We start from the raw sequence: 21,359 nt of genomic DNA on the forward strand, positions 1-21,359 counted from the left end.
TGTCCTCCTCCCTCTTATCCCCACCTCATCTTTATTAAACAAGGTGGAAGGGCTAGAGTGAAGTCCACCCTTACTTTTCCAGGTCTTATGGCCCTCTCCCCACTTACTATGCTTGTGACTAGTTCCCATCGTAGAGGGCATTCACCTCAGAGGCCCGATGGTGTACTCTTGAGGCACAGCCAACTCCTAGAACCAGCCGGAAGTAGTCCAGGGGTGCTCTCTGTGATGTACCAGGTCTGCACGCCCACTTCTAGAGTGACTATTATTCCCTTCCTTATACTTACTCTGGGTTTTTCTTGTTGTTCTATTTCTAGTTATTTTAGTTGTTGGGTTAGAAAGCTTACCTGAGATTTTTCTTATTTCTTGAAGTAAGGTTGAACTTCCCTCTCGGGACTGCTTTCACTGTGTGTCCCACAGATTTTGGTTGTTTTGTGTTCATTTTCATTTGTTTCCAGGTAATTTCTGATTTCTTCCTTGATCTCATTGGTAAAGCATTCATTATTTAATAACATGCTATTTAGCCTCCAGGTGTTTGAATGTTTTAAGTTTTATTGTGGTTGTGTTTCATGCTCTTGTGATCTAAGAAGATGCTTGATATGATTTCAATCTTCTTGAATTTGTGAAGACTTATTTTATGTTCTAACATGTGATCTATCTTTGAGAATGTTCCATGTGCACTTGAGAAGAATGTGTATTCTGCAGCTTTGGGATGAAATGTTGTGTAAATGTAATTAAATCCATCAAGATCTAGTGTGTCATTTAAGGTTGCTGTTTCCTTGTTGATGTTTTTTCTGGAAGATCTATCCAGTTAAGTCAGTGGGGTGTTAAAGTCCCCTACTATGACTGTATTGCCATTGATCTCTTTCTTAAAGTGCACCAAAAGTGTGTGTGTGTGTGTGTGTGTGTGTGTGTGTGTGTGTACACACACACACACATACACACTTGGGTGTTCCTATATTGAGTGCATATAAGTTTATGTTTCTTGTTGGATCAATCCCTTTAGTATTATGTAGTGACCTTATTTGTCTCTTTGTTATAGCCTTTGTTTTAAAGTCTATGATGTCAGAAATAAGTATTGCAATACCAGCTGTTTTGTTTGTTTGTTTCCATTTGCATAGAATACTTTTTCTATACTTTCACTTTCAGTATGTATGAATCTTCTGTTCTGAGGTGGGTCTCTTACAGACAGCATATATACCAGTATTTGTTGTGTTTTCTTATCCATTCAGCTACCCTATGTCTTTTGATTGGAGCATTTAATCCATTTATATTTAAGGTTATTATTGATAGGTACTTACTTATTGCCACTTTTTCTTTTCTTTTTTTAAAAAAATATATTTCTTTATTGATTTCAGAGAGGAAGGGAGAAGGAGAGAGAGATAGAAACATCAATGATGAGAGAGAATCATTGATCGGCTGCCTCCTGCATGCCTCTCACTGGGGATTGAGCCCGCAACCCAGGCATGTGTCCTTGGCCAGAATCGAACCGGGGACCCTTCAGTCCCCAGGCTGACGTTCTATCCACTGAGCCAAGCCGGCTAGGGCCCACTTTTTCTTTATGCCTATGTTCCTCTCTCTATTTCTTCTTCTTAAAGCAGTCCCTTTAGCATTTCTTATAATGCTGGTCTGGTAGTATTGAACTCCTTAAGCCTTCTTTTGTCTGGGAAGCTCTTTATTTTGTCTTCAATTTTAAATGATAGCCTTGCTGGATAGAACAGTCTTGGTTGCAGGTTCTTGCTTTTTATTACTTTGAATACTTCATGCCAATCCCCTTTGGCCTGAAGTGTTTCTGTTGAGAAATCTGCTGATAGCCTATGGGAGCTCCCTTGTAGGTAACTAACTGTCTCTCTCTTGCTGCCCTTAAGATTCTCTCTTTGTCTTTAACGTTGGCTCTGATAGACTTTTGAAGGTCTACATTGACCAATGACAATCACTGCATGCCTACTGCGTGCTGGACTGCTGATGACGATGGTCAATGGGCGGCAGAGGAAAGTGGCAGGGCACTCTTTCAAAACCAACTGGGCATCTAAAAAAAGGGCAGTATCCAGTGACATTTTCAAGAGTGGGGGAGGTCTATAAGTATTTAGTGCCAGAGAGAAAAGAACTAAGAGTGGGAGAAGTTGAAGATGTTGGGAAAAGAGGCCAGACTGAGGGGCCGGGTCCTGGCAGTGCAGTGGGAAGGAGAGCACAGGCAGAGAGGGAGCACCGAGATGTGAGAGAGAAAAGAGGCACGGCCAGGTGTGGGGTGGAGAGCTTGGAGCCTGCACCCATCATGAGTCTGCAAAGGAGAGAGGCTCACAGAGAAGAGGCTAGTCACCTGCACGGAGCTCCCCAGAGCCCACACGGCCACATGGCTATGCTGCCCAACAGTCCCAGCTGTTGTCCCCCATGCCTGCCTCTCACATCCTCTTCCATGTCAACAAACTGAAATTGACTCATTAGTAGGTCTCGGCTTAGCCAGCAACAACTACCAGGGAAAGCCCTCTGACAGGTGGCCATGCCCATCCAGGGGGTCTGGGTCTGGCCTGTCGGTCCACCCTTTGCCTCCCCTCTCCATCCCCCCATGCCTGGCAGAATGCCTGACACACAACAGGTGATTATTTGAAAGCCAGAGGGAGAGAATGTGGGCACAGATGTTTGCAAAGTGCAAAAGGTGTTTACATTTAAGGTTTCTTTTTACAAACGGCTCAGATTTAGCCTTAAGCCCTTTCAATGTAAGGAAAAGTGTGCCAGGCACCCCTTAGAATCCCAGGGCCAGTGAACAGAGATCACAGGAAAGAACTGAAACTCCGATGGGTGGAGGGAGGAGCAGGCAAGCTCCCGCCTATCTCTGAACCAGTATAAGAAGCAGACCATGGCTCAGGGCTCTGCCCTTGGCTTGCCCTGGAAACCTTAAAGCAGAGACATTTCCTACAAAAGTGTTCTCACTCTTGCTGCCCTGAGAACCTGTCTCAACAGCTTTGATGATTGTCTTAAACCGAATAAAACAAGTTTACCAGAAAAACATAGGGCAGGATGGGCCACGGGAGAGATTTCCCTGATTGAGAATGGAAGGAGCCACAGGAATGGGAGGGAGAGGGTCATGGGTGCTGGACACACAGGAGGATGTTAGTAGACCCTCAGCCTCTGTATCTGAGAAGCGCTCAGGAAGTGAGGCGGGCTGGGGGAAGGCGCTGCGTGGAGCAGAGCCTGCATCTCCAGAGCTTGGTTGTTGCCAGTCCCACCTCTTAGGTGCTTTGGTGCCTTAAGTCTTTGCTCACATGATCCAACTTTCAATCCTTCCTCGAACCATATTGGCTATAGTAGTGCCTTATCTTATGGAGATAAGAGCACATTTTCCACATATTTTTGCTACAAGAGGAAGGCAAATATTTTCCAGCAAGTGCAAGAAGGGAGACCACGCATAATGTAGATAAGAAAAAACCCAGCTGCATCCACCTGTGGCGAGGCAGCCGAACTACGATCTTTTCTTACTTGTTTCTTGAGGTTGAGAAGCAGGAAGGTTGGGATTCTTGTTTTCACTTTACATATGAGGATATGTAAAGAAGGTAACGTTGCCCTAGCTCCGTGGTCGGCAAACTGCGGCTCGCGAGCCACATGTGGCTCTTTGGCCCCTTTAGTGTGGCTCTTCCACAAAATACCACGGTCTGGGCGAGTCTATTTTGAAGAAGTGGTGTTAGAAAGAAGTTTAAGTTTAAAAAATTTGGCTCTCAAAAGAAATTTCAATCGTTGTGCTGTTGATATTTGGCTCTGTTGACTAATGAGTTTGCCGACCAGGGCCTAGCTGGTTTGGCTCAGTGGATAGAACCTGCGGACTGAAGGGTCCCGGGTTCGATTCTGGTCAAGGGCACATGCCCACATTGTGGGCTCGATGCCCAGTTGGGGGTGTGCAGGAGACAACCGATCAATCCTTTCAGAGAGGAAGGAAGAGGGAGAGAGACAGAAACATCAATGGTCATCATTGATGTTTCTGTCTCTCTCCCTCTTCCTTCCTCTCTGAAATCAATAAAAAATATTTTTTAAAAACACAAAAAAGGTAACGTTTTAAAGGCATTTTCACTGAATAGGACCTCAATGTAGTTTGTTTAGTTCCCATAATTCTAGCCCATATTTAGTTCCTCACATGTAGAACCTATAGACAGGACAGCCAGGGTTTACTGCTGTTTACCTCTGTTTTATAGACTTTGAGGTTATCGTGTTAGATATATATTGATACTCTTCCTTTTATAATTGAACACCCTCTTAATTTCTAACAATGGTTTCATGCTTTTAATTTTATTAGTTTAATATTCCAATTCCTATACTAGTTTTTGTTTGCTATATTTTCTTGGTAGATCTTTTTCTACTAGTTTATATATTTTTTAAACTTCCTGGGTATTTATGCTTTAGGTGTGTCCTTTGAAAACAATATATAGCATGATTTCTAAAAGGTATTCAATTGGATAAATCTTTGTCTTTTAACAACTATAATCTATTTGTGTTTACTGTAATTACCAATACTTATAGACAAATTACTACATCTTATTTTGTGATTTCTATCATGATGTTTTTTCTCATTTCTTTTCTTCCCAACAGATTCATCTGGTGAGTTTTTATTTATCCAATTTTCTGTATTTCTTTTCCCTTTAAACTTATTTGGAAGTGATTTCTATTCCTGCATGTACAGTGGTCATTTGAAAATGCTAACACACACTCCCGGATTTGCACACGCAGGAGAAACCACTCCTCCTGCGTCCTCAGAACACCTTTCCCTCTCCCGTGTTGAAGTGGTTGGTGCTCCAGTTCCCTCTTAACTAAAGTTTGTAGCTCCCCATCAAATCGCTGCCTTTCATTTAAGTGGTCAATCCATTGAGCATTGAGATTTATAAACATATTTACCAACATCTGTGTTCATCATTGAGCCCAGTCCTTTCTTCCTAGATGCACTTCCTCTCTAGGAGCCCATTCTTCAGACAGGAGAGTTAACCTCAGAAACGTTAAGAGACTTTCCAAAGTCACACGGCTAGAGAGCACCGTGGCCCACCCTGAACTCCACAACTCCCGGGTTCTGGGCACACCGCAGCCTCCGCTCCTGCTTCCTAAGCACACACACTAAGAACTGGGAAAAGGACAAGAATGCCGGCCCATCGTCACAGAAATGCAAGGCCTATTACCCTCTGGGTATGAACTAAACTTTCACAAGCTAATCACCAGACACTGGCACAGCACACTTGGCAGAAACATCCAAGATGTTTTTCCGATTCAAGAACATCACAGTTTTCAAAAGGGTCAACTGACTGCATCATCTTTTGCCTCCGTTGGTCAGGCACCCTCTGAAATCTGAGCATCATCTCTTCTGAGTCACCTTCACACACAGGTAGCCAAGGCTGGCTCTGCTCAGCTGTGGTTAAAACAGATTCCAAACCAAGCACACAGGTTTTTATAGGAGAAAACAGTGAAAGCCATTGTCTTACCTGTGCTACTTCTTCAAAATCTTCGTGCCGTTTCTGCAAAGCTCTGGCCCGATGAAGAGATTTCCCCACACCTGTATGTTTGCTCAGAAATGCTTCCCCATGGTTCTCGATCCAGTCCAGCACCTGCAATGAAAACAAGCGTTTGGCCATGAAAACGGTGGCCTGCTTTGCTCAAGGCTTAGGGCTACCTACTGAAGATACATGCTGCTGTCAAAACTCTATTTAAAAAAAAGAAGAAAAATGAAAGCAATTGTATACTAATCTAACACGCTTGAGAATTATATATTCTATCAGCTTTCCACCACAATTCTAATCAGCTCTTACTTTAAATGTGTAAATCTATGTAGTAATGTTACAAGCAATGATGATTAATTTAAACCTCACCTCACTTCATGACCGAGCCACCAAATCTGACTGCATATGATCATAATTATCAAGCCACAAAGACCAAAGTCAAGCTTCACAGCGCAGGCAATTCAGGCTTAACTACAGTTAGTGTTTTCCTGTCTCGTCCTTAGAAGACTTGACACATTTCAGTAAAACCTAAGAAAACAAAGCCCTTGAACATCTCTGTCCTGGTCTCTGGGGGTAATTTCTTCTATAAACTAAGCTGTGGTGAAAGCCGAACAGTACGTGGATTTAATTACTTAAGTTCTTGTTGAAATCCACTCTACTACAGAGACAGAGGGAAAGTAGAGCATGCGCCCGATGTTTCCAGCTCACAGTGGGGACCGAGGAGTTCACTGGCTCTCGGATTGACGAAAAGGCTGACAATAACTAATGAGCTATTTACACGACATCAGAGGCACACGTTGTCACTTTCTGATGGAGGGGAAGTAACTGGCAAGAAACTCAGTGCTGTCTTGGACTAGAAACTAAAAACACTAACTAAAAGTGCCATCTAAATATTTAAATAGAGATGTGATTATGCAGCTAAAGTACTGAAGGCGGCCTTGAACTTGCATTTAAGTGACCATGGTAACTATGCATATGGATCAAAAGGGTTTGGGACTGAAGAAGCACCTGGGCAGGCACAGCTAGAATGGTGGCCTACAGGGCAACCTGGAAGCCCGGGAGCCACAGCACTCCACTAAGGCAAATAAAAGTTAGGCCTAACTCGGGGTTCGCTGCTGCAAAGGGGATCCCTTGCCCTCCGTCACCTGCACTACAGAGGCCAGCTGTGCCGACAGGTGTCTAGAAGAAAAGAGATGGCAAGGGCCCGAGCCCCCTGTCCAGGGACAACGGGCCTTGTTCCCCACTGCTCCAAACCAGTGACCTTGGGAAGCCGAGGGTCTGAGGGGGTCCCTTCTGCACAGGGCTTAGCAACATTTGCAGTAAATAAAATGGCTTGCGAAGGGGAATCAGTCTCTGTGGGCCTCTATGAAGGCTCTTGTTGAATCACAGACGCTGAGAGCGGAAATGTGTGGGTATGTGGGCGGGGAGGGAAGGAGGGGGTTATGGAGGCCAAGCTCTGCAGTGGGTGCTCGGGCCAAAGCTACACGTTTACCTTTGACTGTAGTTCATGTCTGGAACTTTCTGTCAATACCACCACTCTGCCCGTCACCTGGGGGCACGCTACAGAGTAAGTCTCGTGGGGTCCATTTGTATTCTGTCTATCACCTCAGCCCCCCATCCTCCTAAAAGCTCTCTCATTTCCCCCCTTCACCTCCGGCCCTTGCACACAAACACAGGGTCTAGCCGTGCGCTTGTGGAAGGTTCCTGTCAGGTTCTGAGCTGCAGCTTCCCTACTTGCTCGGGGGTGATAACCAGTCCAGGTGGCAAATGTCCCGTGACATCGAGGTGAAGCATCTTAGCATCAGAGTGGCACATACACAGCACCTGGGCAGCCCCACCACAGACACAACCTGAGGCAGGCATCCACCTAACTGCGAGCACTGGGGGGCACAGCTAAAAGGTTCCATTGGTTTCTGACTAGTGCAGTTAGTACATTACTTTTCTTGAGAGAGAGAGAGAGAGAGAGAGAGAGAGAGAGAGAGAGAGAGAGAGACCTTTAGACCTTTAGTATCAGTGCTGCCATTAGAAGGTGGTGCTACACTCAATGCTGGACTTCAAGGCAGAGATCAAGCTGCCAGTTGTTTAGACCGCGGGCTCTCAGTACATGTATTAAAACACGTACTTTAAAATGCACTCCTGAATTAATGTCCAGTGACAACTTCGAGAATCTCAGCCTCAAGGAATAGACCCCGTCAATGGAATGTGCCTCTGGGCATGAGGCCAACCCCAGCAAAGACAGGGATCAAGCATTGTAAGACTGAAAAGAATTCAGGGCTACAGACTAGTAAGTAGCACCTACGCCTCAGTCCACCTGCCCATCAGGTCTTCGTGAAGGGCTGGGAGGCATTTTTTACTGTAATTATGGTATATTCTGTATTTTCCTCAACTGTAAAAAAAAAAAAAAAAAAAAAAAATGAAGCCATAGGTAAGTAGCAAACGCGATGATTACTGGTGGCTCAATACGAACCTGAAATGTGGTACAATTTCAAAAGGTAAAAGGTGAACCTTGCCCTAACTGGTTTGGCTCAGTGGATAGAGCGTCGGCCTGCGGACTCAAGGTTCCCAGGTTCGATTCCGGTCAAGGGCATGTACCTTGGTTGCGGGCACATCCCCAGTAGGGGGTGTGCAAGAGGCAGCTGATCGATGTTTCTCTCTCATCGATGTTTCTAGCTCTCTATCCCTCTCCCTTCCTCTCTGTAAAAAAATCAATATATATATATATATATATATATATATATATATAGGTGAACCTTATTCTTGATAGAAAGGGCTGGGAAAGCAAAATGCAGTATTTAAACAATAATAATCGCTTGGCCAATGTGGTTCCACGGTTGAGCGTCAACCCATGAACTAAGAGGTCCCCGGTTACATCCCCGGTCAGGTACAAGCCTGGGATTTAGGCTCGATCCCTGGTATGGGGAGTGCAGGAGGCAGTCGATCATTGATTCTCATCAGTGTTTCTTTCTCTCCCTCTCCCTTCCTCTCTGAAATCAATAAAAACATATTTAAGAAGTAATAATAATAACAGCAATTTGTTTTTTAAAACTAAGGAAGTGTTTCAGGAAGCGTAAGTTGGAAATGAAAGCTATTATATCATAAACCAACTGCTCAGGGTTACCATGGACGTTTTTCTTTCATCAGTGGTTCCTTTAGACAAAATTGTAAATACCAGGTCAAATTATACTTCCAACAAATATGAAAGCAATTCCAAGAAGAGTGTACAAAGTCCAAGCACTTAATTAAAAGGGGAGCAGACAAGTATGAAATCCAGCTCGTGCTCAAAACCAAACTCCCTCCTAGGCTTTAACATCTTTCACAGTCAGAGAACATTTCCCAGGTTGCCGCGGAATCCTGAATCAATAAACTGGCCCATGGAGCGGTTCAAAGACATGCTTGTGGATTCTTCCCACTTAAGACATACATACCGTATTTTCTGGCGTATAAGACGACCCCCAACTTTTCCAGTTAAAATATAGTGTTTGGGATATACCCGCCCTATAAGATGATACCCGGCATATAAGACGACCCCCGACTTTTGAGAAGATTTTCCTGGGTTAAAAAGTCATCTTATACGCCAGAAAATACGGTATATTTGCAAACCAGGGGGCTTCATCATCCTAGGCCAGCCGCCTTCCAACCTGAGCTGTGGAGGCGGCTGCCACCTCTGCCTGTGACCTCGAGCGCAGGAACAAGGCCCACCAGGATTTGCTGCTTTGCTGCCAGACACAGGGAGAAGGGCAAAGCCGATCCCTTTGGGCAGCACCTGGTTCAGGGCAGAAAGCAAAGCTGGGGGACAACCCCCCTTCCTTCCCGGTCAGAGGATGTGGTAGGAGATCCTTCCTCTGTATGTCAGTGCCCTCTAATGGACACAGTGACAGCGCCAAGGTCAAGCCCGCTCCAAAGTGAGCCCCAACACCTATGTCTCTTAGCATCCAATGTCAGATGTGCAGGAAATCCTATGGATTGTTTAGCTTAATTCCCAGTTTGTAATGACAAGACTGAACGTGACCATGGTAAGTGTGATTATGCCCATTTCTTAACTAATAATGAGACTGTTGTCAGCATGCTGTCTAGTATGCTGTTATAAAAACTAGATAAGACCTCTGACACTAAACAACCAGAAAGACATTAAGCCAGTCTATTTTACTGGTAATTTAGAACTCAAAGAGTATTCAGAGAAAATATACAAATATCTGTCAATTCCAGTTACTGTTTGAAAGAGACACTACACAGCAAATATTTTCTGTTCTAAGTCAGGGTTTATATGTGTAAAAATAAAAACAATAAGCTCTTCTGATTCTCTATCCAGTTAAAAAAAAACTATGATTACATGAAGCAAATTAAAAAACAAAGGTACTTCTCATATACTCTGCATTTGTCCTTTTTTATATAAAATCAAATTTTTCCAGATGCAAAATAGGAATTCCCTACCAAACCAAAATTGACCTCATTTCACTTATTTTAGTTACTTCCTTGTTCAACCTGCTGGCTTTTATGTAAATCACTGGAGATACCAATGTAGACAGAAATGGACCTACTGTGTTTCTAGCTGTGCTTTTAACGACCTAAGTGCTGCTGAAATCAGAACCTTCTCGATGGTCAAATCAGCAGTGTGGTAGTGATTACAACAAAGGACAGATGACCAACTGAGCAATGTCATCTCAAATCTACTAAATGTAAACAGGCGACCCAAAAGGAGGCCTTCGCTTGGACAACGTCAATTTCCTTAAAGGCTGGTGTTCGGCGTTGCTGGAAAGTGACCACAACGTTTGAAATCACAAATGAAGAAATCCTCTGAGTCCACTACCCCTCCTATCTTGGGCTGCCTGACACTTTCCCCCGGAGAGCTCCGAGCCCATCTGACCCCTGAGCCAGTGTCGCCGCCCTGTTCTCTCCTTCCCTGAGGCCAGGCCACCTGCTTCCACTGCACGGAGGAGAAAACAAGGCCTGGGCGTCTGGGACCTGCTCGTAGGCGAGTCTCTCCTTTGCTTTCTCCGGTGCCATGTATCCACTCCTAAGGTGACTGATGAAACTTCAAAATAACTTTTTTAAAAGTCTCCTTCAGTAGCTACTTTCCTTGACACTGGTGGGTGGGCAACTGCAGCTTCTGAGAAAGCCCTTTCCCCAGCCGGGAAAGCCCACGTACGGATTCCTTCCTTCCTAAGGAACAGGGCAAGTCAACGTGACTCCTGATTAGCTCCCCAGGGAAGCGCCCTTCAGGTCCAGAGCGATGAGGCAGCTAAAAACCCACGAGGCTTCGGGGAGCCTCGGCCAAGTCACGACTTTCTTTGAGGCTCCGTTTTATTACCTGGAAAAGGAGGGGCTTGGCCTGATATGATCGCAAGGGCTCCACATTGTAGGGCGCGCGTGACCTAACTCTTTCAGTACAAAGAAACAGACACAAAACTCAACACGCGTCTGTGGGCCTTGGGGACAGAGGGAAGGAGGAGAACTTCTTAGGCCCAGCGCTTCCAGCTGCCAGACAGTAATGCCAGTCTCCCCCGCACATCTTTATTTCTCTCCTCTGGAGCCAAGACACTCCGTTTCATTCACTGTATTTCAAAATTAAAAATAAGTCTGTTCTAAATACATATAATTATTCTTAATATTGAAATATATATTTTTTAAAGTGGTTTCTAAAACATTCCAAAATAGACTAAGCTCAAATATACTAAGCTCACCTGGAAAAAGAATCTATCAAGAAAACAACAACAAACAAAACCCTCAGTCAGGTTATAGCAGCAAAAGCAGGGTACAAAGCCACAATGCCCTGCGTTGTGAGAGCTACTTTTGCTTACCAACATGCCCTCCTTTGAAACGCCACTCTGTGCACTTTCCTGGCGGAAAGGAAGTGTGGGTGAAATCATGAAGAAGGGCTCACAGAGGGGTTAACAGGCTTTTAAACGTCTACATCACCCATCTATCCATCCATCCATCTTTAAAAAAAAAATCACCAGTTCTCCTTGTATTACCCTAGTTTTAATTACAAAACTACAGGAAATTTCTTTAGAAAGGCAAAGAAACTCAGGAAGAGGGAAGAAAAAAAGTGGGTAGGCTATTATTCATATAGTCTCACCTTAGATATTCCCCCAAAACCCCAATCAAACCATCACTCTACCAACACAGGTAAATCCTTTTAGTAATTTTCTAAATGTTTGAAAATTATTTTTCTATTCTCAGATTAGAGATGAATGTAAAATAGTCCAAAGTTGTCCAAGAAAAATCTTCCTATGTCCAGATATTGTTATCTGGGGAACTAAAGTTATTGTGTATAGATTAAGTCCACTTACTGAACTATATAAATATATATTCACACACAGGTGTGCATACACACATGCACGCAATCTTCCCTGTCCTGCTAGTCCCGGGCACTTCCCCTTAGGGGGCCCTGGCAATAAAAGGGAGGCCCAAGCTGCCTGGGGTTTGCTCTTGGCTCCGCCCACTCCTTATCATCCTGGATCCGGAGCACCTGAGTCCTCAAGGCTCGAGGGCCTCAGGTGCCCGCTCACTTCCAATTCACACCAGTCCCCCGGCTCCTGCTTCCAGTTTCCACTGCCTACAGTGCCTGCTCCCACACTTGCGTTCCTGTATCGTACCGCTTTGGGGTAGAGAGTCATCCGTTTTCCCACCTGTATAACTCCCTGCGGTGAACTTTCAGCTGTGGTTCCCAGGATTACTGACAGTCATGTCTCTTCTGGGTTCACCAGGACAAAAGGTAAGTAAAGCTTCCTGTGGCTCCACACGCACCAGGAAGATCCCTGGGCAGCCTCTATCTGCTCTCAGCAGGCTGCCAATCCCAAACACTGGCCCTCCAGGATTTCCGAATTCAAACCAAGAAACTCACAGAAAAGACAGCAATCCTCTAAACCAGTGGTCGGCAAACCACGGCTCATGATCCACATGCGGCTCTTTGGCCCCTTGAGTGTGGCTTGGCGTTAGAACCACTTCTTCAAAATAGACTCGCCCAGGCCGAAAACCAACTTCTGCGCATGGGCCACAAAGTTTCAATCACACTGTACGTGCGTGCCCGCACATGGTATTCTGTGGAAGAGTCACACTCAAGGGGCCAAAGAGCCGCATGTGGCTCGTGAGCCGCGGTTTGCCGACCATTGCTCTAAACCATCCTTACAAGAGCCACAATCAGAACTGAGCAGGGGAATGTAAACAGAAGAGAATGCTAAACTGCTAAGGTTACATAAGGATTCTGATGAATGGGATGCAGAAAACCCACGTTCCTGATTCATGAGCAAAGGACGAATGAGGTTCAGGAACCTTCACTTAAGAGCGAGTATGTGGTGCCAATGTAGACACAGCCTTAAGTCAGGCATCACGAGGAGATGGCTTGTCCTGGCAAAGGTCAGCAGCCAAGGACCCAAGGTGAACCTGTGAAGTCGCTTCTCTGTAGACCTGAAAGCCATTTCTCTGCCTCTTCGGCATTTCCTGACTTCTCTCCCTCTTTTAGAACTCGGCATTTAAGACCCTAATTTTTGCATTCAAGTCTCAAAATCTTTAATATTTTAAAGATCTCATCACACTTGCAAAATTCCCATGAACTAAAATGATCCCTTCCTTTCTCAGCCACCCCTAACTCCCCAACATCCATCAAATCTCCGGTTTCTTCAGGCAGATCTAGTTGGATTACTTGATTCCAGTTAAGGCTAACCCTACCCCATTCCAAAATAAATGAAGAAATGTTTAGCCCAGAAGAATCTTTTAGCAAATTCTTTAAATTTAAAGAATTTGCTAAAAGATTCTTCTGAGCATCTACTACCGCAGACACCTGGGAAACAGCACGAATAAAAACACGCAGATCACTGCCTCTGTGCACCTGACATTTCCTCTGGGACTTCTCCATGACTCGCATGATGTCCACAGCGGGGACTTCATCTGTCCCCTCACCTGCAGTCTGGCTCATCACACTCAACCGGAGCAACCTTTCTAAGGCAAGTAGCCTCCTACCACCCACCCCACCCCCCACTGCCCACAGCAAGGAGTCAAAATGCTCGGCACGCAGGCCCTTCAAATATGAACTCAACCTGGTGAAATGGGAAAAGCGTCCACTCCTCAGCAGGCTGGCTGTGAGCATCAAGTGAGCATGAGGGAGGAAAGGCACTTACACGCTAGTGAGCTCCCACAGAGCACCAAGCGGAGCTGGGCGCCATGCAGAGGTCCATCACAGCCAGTCACAGGGCACCCTTGGCCCTGGCACCACTTCATGGCACTCATTCCCGGGGTCCCTGCAATGGTGTCCTAATCTTAGAGAAACCGGTTCTGAGCCTTCATGGCGGAGGTCGCCTTTCCCGCACCAGACCCAGCTCATGCCTCCCCACCTCTCCACACAGGGCCACCTGCTGCTCTCTGATCAGGCCTGGCCTCTGCGATCCTTTACAATTCTCACTGCCCATTCCTCAACCTACTGACCTTTTACCCATCCTTCAAAGATCAGCTCAGACCCTGCCTCTCCCATGAAGACTCTCCTGGTGCCCAGCAATTGCTGCTTTCGGAACATTCGTTAATGGCCCAACATGAACCCGGAGAAGTTCCTCCAGGAGCAAACTCAGCAAGGGTGACCCTCCCACACGAAGTCCTGCAAGGAAAGTGAGAGGTTTTTTAGGGGAAGGTCTCCCTTCCTGAGGGGCTTCCTCTGGGGAGGCCAGCCTGCACAGTGCGGGTCACTGCACACCACCTGCTGGAGAGACTAGACCCCACCCACCCAAGGGGCAGGCGGGCTGGACTAGTGAGTAGGAAAACGGGTTTGACAGCATCCTGCTTCCCAACAATCATCCCATTTGAAGGAGTACGACAAACATACATTATCTTGTTCTGGTAAAATAAAGCCTCCTCTCAACAAAAAAACAACGCTCAGCAGTAACCCAACCGTTCGCAAAGTCAACCAAACACCTAACTGAGGGCTGCTCTAACGTAGACAGAAGGCAGTGGGAATGCATACTATTTGATCATCTGGAATATGGCACAAAGAGTACTGATTCTATTTTGAAATTCATGACAAAGGTTAACCTAGATTAGTAGCTAGCAGAAGTACGGGGCAAGTCTTCAGCAAGACCTCCCACTCCCCCACCCCATCCTTTGATCTGGACAAACGAGAGGTGTTTATGTAAAGTAGCTTCACCGGCCCCCCCACACCACAGCATGACTCCATCTGAAACACCTTCCACCTAGAAATCACAGAACTGCCTTTGCTTGTTATGAAAGAAAATTAACCACTACAGCAAAATCACTCATGTTTTAAAAATCAAATGCCCCCTGCCATGTCCCCACCGGTCCTGTCCTTGGGGGTGCGCTGTTAACAACAGTCCGGTGTCTATTCTTGCAAGTATTTTTTTCACAGACACATACTGACCCATTTGGAGGCTTGTTTTCATTAAAATGTCAAAATGTCATCATTCCACACCTACTAGGGGTGAGCTGCTTTTCTTTTACTCTCAGCAGTATTTACAGATGCTTCCTCCTCGTCCAAAACAAACAGAAACTCACAGCATCTCTAGTCGGCTTATTATGTGTTTGTGGGTTTGATTGTTTTTGTCTTTACAAATTTACCTTCTACTGACAACGTCTTTCTGAGGTACTACATTTTTTTCAATTATTCTCAGCTTACTTCTCCTACTCCGTGCTCAGTATGGCACAACTTTCCACGTGTCGTCATGTCTTGAGTTTCAGAAACACAGTTTTGGTTCTGACATCCTATGCACTCCTTCAAGGTAAAAGACTGCTTCGTCTTATCAACTTCGCTCCTGACTTCACAAGTCAAGCCTACACAGCAATTTTCCTGGTTGCATGACAAGTCCAAACCTTTCCCGGACATTTAATCATCGAAACCGTTCGCTTCCAGAGCACTCACCTGCTTCTGATGGAAGACTAGCAGGACCTGCAAGCGTTCCGTGTTCTGCAGAACTTTCTCCTGCTGACACCCCACCCAACCGACTGCTCGAGAAAAAAGCTAGCTGAAAGCACTGGCCTCGTTGTTGCCATAATTACCTTTCGAACAAAAAAATTAATGTTTGCCTTTTTCAAATTCAAGCACCTTAAGTACTTGGCGCCAAATCAGACTGGACTCCTCCCTATTCCCACGGACTGCCTTTCCCCCTGCCTCCCTGGGACCTAAACAGTCCAGTGGCTTATTCTTATGGAACTGGGGCCCCGGGGAGCCCCAGAGGTGGGGATGGGAGAGAGCCTGCTGCTTCAGACACACGTCCAGAAAGTGTGTGGGTCCACGGGGGTGTAATGAACACTTGATCCGAGAGCCAGAGAAGTGGGCAGGAAAATCCTTTCATAATTACATTTAAACTATTTCCATTTCATTGTCCAACGTTTTCGGACAATTCAGAACAACTAGCACTCCTGTTTTCAACCTCAGCATTTCAGTTTTCACAGGGACGCCCGCCGCTGGCTCCTCCCCTCACTCCCCGAGCTGTGTTGTTCCCCGGCAATTATCTCCCTGGACTAGCACTGTGTTGTAAGGAAGCATGACTCACATCGACCATGATTCCCGAGGCACTGTGCATGGGGGACTCCAGAGAGCTCAAAGACCGTAAGTAGAAGCAAAGCATAGCGTGTGAAAAATAAAAATTACAGCACAGCACAAAGAACTGTGAACTCACCCGATTCCCGTCGTGCGAAGAAGGGTGCTGAGTAACGTGGAGAATCGGTGTGTTCAAAGAACACAGCGCGAGAGTCTCCACACTCTCAGCCCATTGGGAGGAAACCCACTCACCTTCAGGTGATCCGCAGGGAGAGTGAAATCTGAGCTCCTGCAAGTCTGAGCACAGCACGGCTCCTGGACGCCCAGGGGGAGCTGGTTGGGTCTATCACCGTGGCTTCCTGCCAACTCCCCTGGATGCCTGGGCTCCCCTGCACCCCCCAGAATTCCTCAGCCCAGCATTGACACCTCATTCACACCCTCTATTTTAGAGCAAGGACACAACTAGTATGTCATTTATCACTAAAGCTAAGTCATATTTTATATCCCCAATTGTTTTAATCCTCAAAACCCAGGCAGCAGGACAGCCTTCCTTATTCCACACTAAGGAGACCAACAGTATGGGGACTGGGCTTACTCTTATTTTTATAACAACATCAAAGGGGATATCAACTGCTTAGAAATGAAGAGTCACAAAAGTCCACTTTTCATTCATTAGGCAGCCATTTATTAAGCACCTACCGTGCCCCACAGGCCACCGGGTGGGAAAGAAGTGTGACCAGCTGAGAGATGAAGCAGAGGAAGAGCAGAGAAACCTTACACTGCAACAACACCTGGGCACCTTTGCGTTATTCTCACAAATAACTGTAACTGCGAATGCCCTGTCTCAAGAACGAAACTCAAGAGTCTCCATGAAGGCCCAGCATCATCTCACATGCTCCGCGCATACCTGAAAACCGCCTGAGCAGGCGTTCTCAGAAGCTGCGTGTGTGCGCCTGTGCATTTGGTTTTCTCCCATCATTATCTCCTACTCACTCCATCAGCACGGAGCCCGGTACAAGGACCCACACACCTAACTCTCGGTTCAGCACGATCAGCCCCTACGAGGAGGAACGCCGCATGCGACTCACCTGCTGGACGTCCTGCTGGAAAACACACAGCTGCAGCCGCTGGTGGAGCCGCACCTTGCGGTGCTGCCAGATGTTCTCCAGCTGCCGCTGGTGGTGCAGCACCTCGTGGATGACATCGAGCACGTGGTGCACGGCCTTGGAGTAGTTGGCAGAGGCTGTCAGGGAGTCGGAGCTGCCGGGAGTCAGGGGCCGCTGGAGCTTGTCGAGCAGCGACTTCCCATCCTGGCTCACCTGCCCGAAACAGACAGCGATGAAAACCGGTGACTGCCCGGGATTGCAGTTTGCCCCGGCCGCGCTGCACTGCCCTCAATGCAGGTGCGCACACACTGATGCGTACACACGCTCCCACACAAACATGAGCCACAGTTTTATTCAAAGGTATATTTTATAAGGAACAAAATAAAATAAGAACAACTCCACCAGTTATCCAATGACACTACCAAACCAAATGTGGTAAAACACTGAGTTAAAAGAACACCTGTTATCAGAAAACACTGTAGATTGCCGAAACCGATTTGGCTCAGTGGATAGAGCGTCAGCCTGTGGACTCAAGGGTCCCAGGTTCGATTCCGGTCAAGGGCATGTACCTTGGTTGCGGGCACATCCCCAGTAGGGGGTGTGCAAGAGGCAGCTGATGGATGTTTCTAACTCTCTATCCCTCTCTCTTCCTCTCTGTAAAAAATCAATAAAATATATTTAAAAAAAAAAAGAAAAAGAAAACACTGTAGACGCTGTTCTTAAGGAATACACACCGTATTTTGCCTTGTGACATAAGTCAGCGGATATAAAATTGCATTGCTGGGATATCCTCAAATTAACATTTAAAAGTAGTAATTGTTAGAAAAACAATCACAATCGAGCAAATTTTAATGTTGAATCTTGAAACCTGCTTTTTTTTTTTAATCAATAACTTAGCACTAAGCAAGGAATATGTGCATAAACTTTCTTACATAGTTGGATAGCAATTTTATGTCACGAAATAAAGAGAAAATTTAAAAATGCCATTTAATCTGGTTCATTTACTTGAAAAACTAATGTTAATTAAAATGTCACCAGCTTAGCACAGTGAACTACGGAAATACAATGAAATGAAAAGCATTCAGACTAACCAAAGAAGTAAGAAAAGACGAGGGCGGAATATGAAAAGAAAAGCATGATGTGTTTTTCAATTTTTAAGTGAGTCTTAAGACTGAGGAATGATTAAGCCAAGCCAGATGTCGTAGAAGAAAAACATGTCCGATCAGACAACAAAAAGGACTCGTAGAGCAACCGGCTGTGTGACTCCGGGGGCTTCTTAAAGTAAGGCTTCACCTGGGAGCCCTTGGAGCTCACACACTGCAGAATCTGAAACCTCCTTGGGTCTCTGTGGGGGAGGAGCAGCAGAGCCTGGCTACAACACAACAGGGCGCAGGGCAAGCCCTCGGGGCAGAGGAGGGGTGGGTGCATGGGACAGGCTAACACAGGGAGCCTCTAGCAACCAAAACCTGCAGGCAAGTGGATTTTCTAATCTCTTCTTTTAATCTTTTAAAATGGTAAGTCATGTTGGAATGTAACTTTTTTTTCCTCACACCAGATTTTGAGATCTTTGTTGGAAGTGCTGACTGTGGCTTATGAAGGCTGCCCATCATAGATTAAAACTGATCTAATACATCAAGATGGCAACTCGTAAGTGAAAACAAGCCAAGCCGATGTAACCAAAGAAAACAGGTAGGAAAAGAACCAACTGAACCACTAGCAGGGTCAGGCATGTGCAAAAGCAAAACAGTGAAAATGTGCGTCTTCTAAAGCAGGGACAGCCCCAGAAGTCGCTGGAGTCTGCAGGGGCGTTTCTGACAGTGACTGTGAGAAGGGGAGGCCCTGGGAGTGCCGGGGGCGGGGCTGACTGCGATGGAGTCAGAGGCAAGGTGTTGCTTCAACATGAAGTGTCCTGCTTTTGGTAATTACCTGAGCTAGGTGCTATCCTATATAATGAAAGCCTAATATGCAAATTGTCCCCTCGACCGGGAGTTCGAGCAGGAGTTTGACCACTCTCTCTGACGTGTGCTGACCACCAGGGGGCGGCATGGAACACGGTGGGCGTCCGCGACGTGGCGCTGGCAGCGGGCAGCAGTGGAGGCGCTGCGGGTCCTGATGGGCTCCGATGAGAGCAGGACCACGGCAGGATGGTGGAGGTGAGCGGGCGGCACCAGGCCAATGTGGGTGCCAGCGGGTCTCGATCACCCCGCAGAAAGCAACCAGCAATGGCAGCGGGGAGCTGCCTCCCGGCTCCCAGGTGCTAAGGGAGCCAGGCGGGGGCCCGATGACTCCAGTGGAGGGGGGCGCACGGGAGCCTGGGGGCCCAGGTGCTGCCCAGGGCCCAGAGGTCAGCTGGGACCTGCCCTTCCATGCCAGATGCTCGCATTTCGATCACACCCGTGCACAAATTTCGTGCACCGGGCTTCTAGTTTAACATATAAACATGAAGTTACATCTTTTCTTTTTCTTGCCTACTCTAACATTCCCTTATTTTTCTGGGAATACAATTACCATGTGAATCAAAGCAAGGCAGTGCTTGCTTTTCTTTGGAACTTTACAAGAGCTGCTTACCATTTCAGAATATCAGCAGGGTAATAGTAGTCTCAGTATTTGAGTCACCAAACCTAACTCATGCTGAGTCTGCACCTGCAGTTGCCATATTCACGATGGCTTTATATTTATGGCCAGAGCATGAATATCTCATTTTTCTCTCTTCTATTGTTGCATGTACTTAGGCATTTATAGACTGAAACACATTTTATCATACATCACCTTTCTTTTGTCTCTAATTTATACTATAGCATATATGTAACATATATGTGAACATATATAAACTTTATGTAAAGCTAGATTACTAGCCATACATTTATTTCAGCAGGCATCATAACCTTTTTGTTAAACATGCTTTGGTGAACATGTCAGATGGACATCGATCAGAAGGTGTGGCAGAAACCGACAGCCGGCTCCTCAAAGTCACTTCCTCCATAGCCAAACCCCTACAGTCAGGTACAGCAACGCCCCAGCTATAAAACTATATTTCCCAGACTGGATTACAGAAGTGGCCAATGTACAGAAGTAAGCATGTTGAATGGGACTCCCAGGAAAATGCTGAATAGGAGGCTAAGCATGCTCATTCCCCTTCCTCGTTCTCCCTGATGCCAAGAACTTGGTGGAGATGGCTGGAGCTTCGGCAGCTATTCATGACCTTGAGGTAACCTTAAGGATGACAGCCAACTTGCTAAAAGAGCAAAACAAAAAGACAAACGGGTCCAGAGAGCCTCTTACTAACAGAAGCACCACACCAGCCCTGGAATGCCAGCCTTGGGACTTCTACACGGGCAGAAGGCAAACCTCTATCTTAAGCCATTGCTTTGGATCTTAAACCAGCAATACAAGATGGTTTTCCTGCCCTCACCAAGTCTCCAAAGATATCCGTGCGACACCATTAATATTCTACCACTGAGAGGAAAAGAGTAATCTGAGCAAGAATATTCCAATGACTGCCATTGAGGGGTGTCTTTGTAACAGCTCGAGAGCAGACACTAGTACTGGGTTGAGAAAACCAGGCTTGCTCATGAAGGAAGGGTGGTGAGGAATGGCTGAGTGTGGAACACAGAAACACCTAAACATAAGACAACTCATTAAGCAAAGCTTTGCCTTCTGGTAATTCCGAAGCAGGGGTTAAAGTGTCTCTTGGTGCCACTGCTGGCTATCACAAAGTGGCAGAGATGGCAGCAGAGATGGCAGCAGAAGTAGCAGGAAAGACACTGGGCAACAAAACACATCTGCATCCACTAGGACCAGACAGCCTGCAATGCCGAAGGCACGCTCAGGTCCCGCATTTCCCCCAAAACCTTTCAGAAGCAGTCCTATTTCATTCCATAGATTTGTCAACTTAAAAGGTATTCTTCAAGCGCATAAAGGATTTCATATATTTAGCAAAATATCTTGTTTTTGTAAAAGCAATAGTAGTATGTAGGGGGGGAATGCTAGAATTTTATGAAAACTAATGTCCTATTTTATAGAAAAAGATTTTAAAATGGTATAGAATAACCAGAAAATTAATGAAAGAAGAGATTGAAAAGTATATAGAAGCCAAAATATTCATATACAATTCCAGTATTAAAAAAAAATAACACATCTAAGTTTATGGTATGTGATACAGTTTTGATTTCTTAGCTATAGAACCAGATGAATTAATTTGCTTAAGTTATACCTTTTGTCTAAAAATGAGTTTCCAGCCTTTAGGCAGTCAAACCCTATCCCCCAAAGGGACAGTAGCTGCAAAAAAGAAAATCAATCTTTATT

General features: G+C 45.8%; 1 protein-coding gene across 6 annotated transcripts in view; it reads right to left on the bottom strand.

Annotated features, from left to right (window-relative positions):
• TRIO (trio Rho guanine nucleotide exchange factor) overlaps positions 1-21,359 on the bottom strand; it is a 304,156-nt gene that overhangs the window by 142,642 nt on the left and 140,155 nt on the right. For all 6 annotated transcript variants that reach the window (XM_079791309.1, XM_079791308.1, XM_079791311.1 and 3 more), the window contains exons 9-10: positions 17,037-17,267; positions 5,454-5,576 (exon numbers count right to left, since the gene is read on the bottom strand). In XM_079791309.1, coding sequence (XP_079647435.1) covers positions 5,454-5,576; positions 17,037-17,267 — 354 coding nt within the window. The remainder of the gene's footprint in view (positions 1-5,453; positions 5,577-17,036; positions 17,268-21,359) is intronic.

This window comes from Cnephaeus nilssonii (assembly GCF_951640355.1).
Source record: "Cnephaeus nilssonii genome assembly, chromosome: 2".
Lineage (NCBI taxonomy): Eukaryota > Metazoa > Chordata > Mammalia > Chiroptera > Vespertilionidae > Cnephaeus > Cnephaeus nilssonii.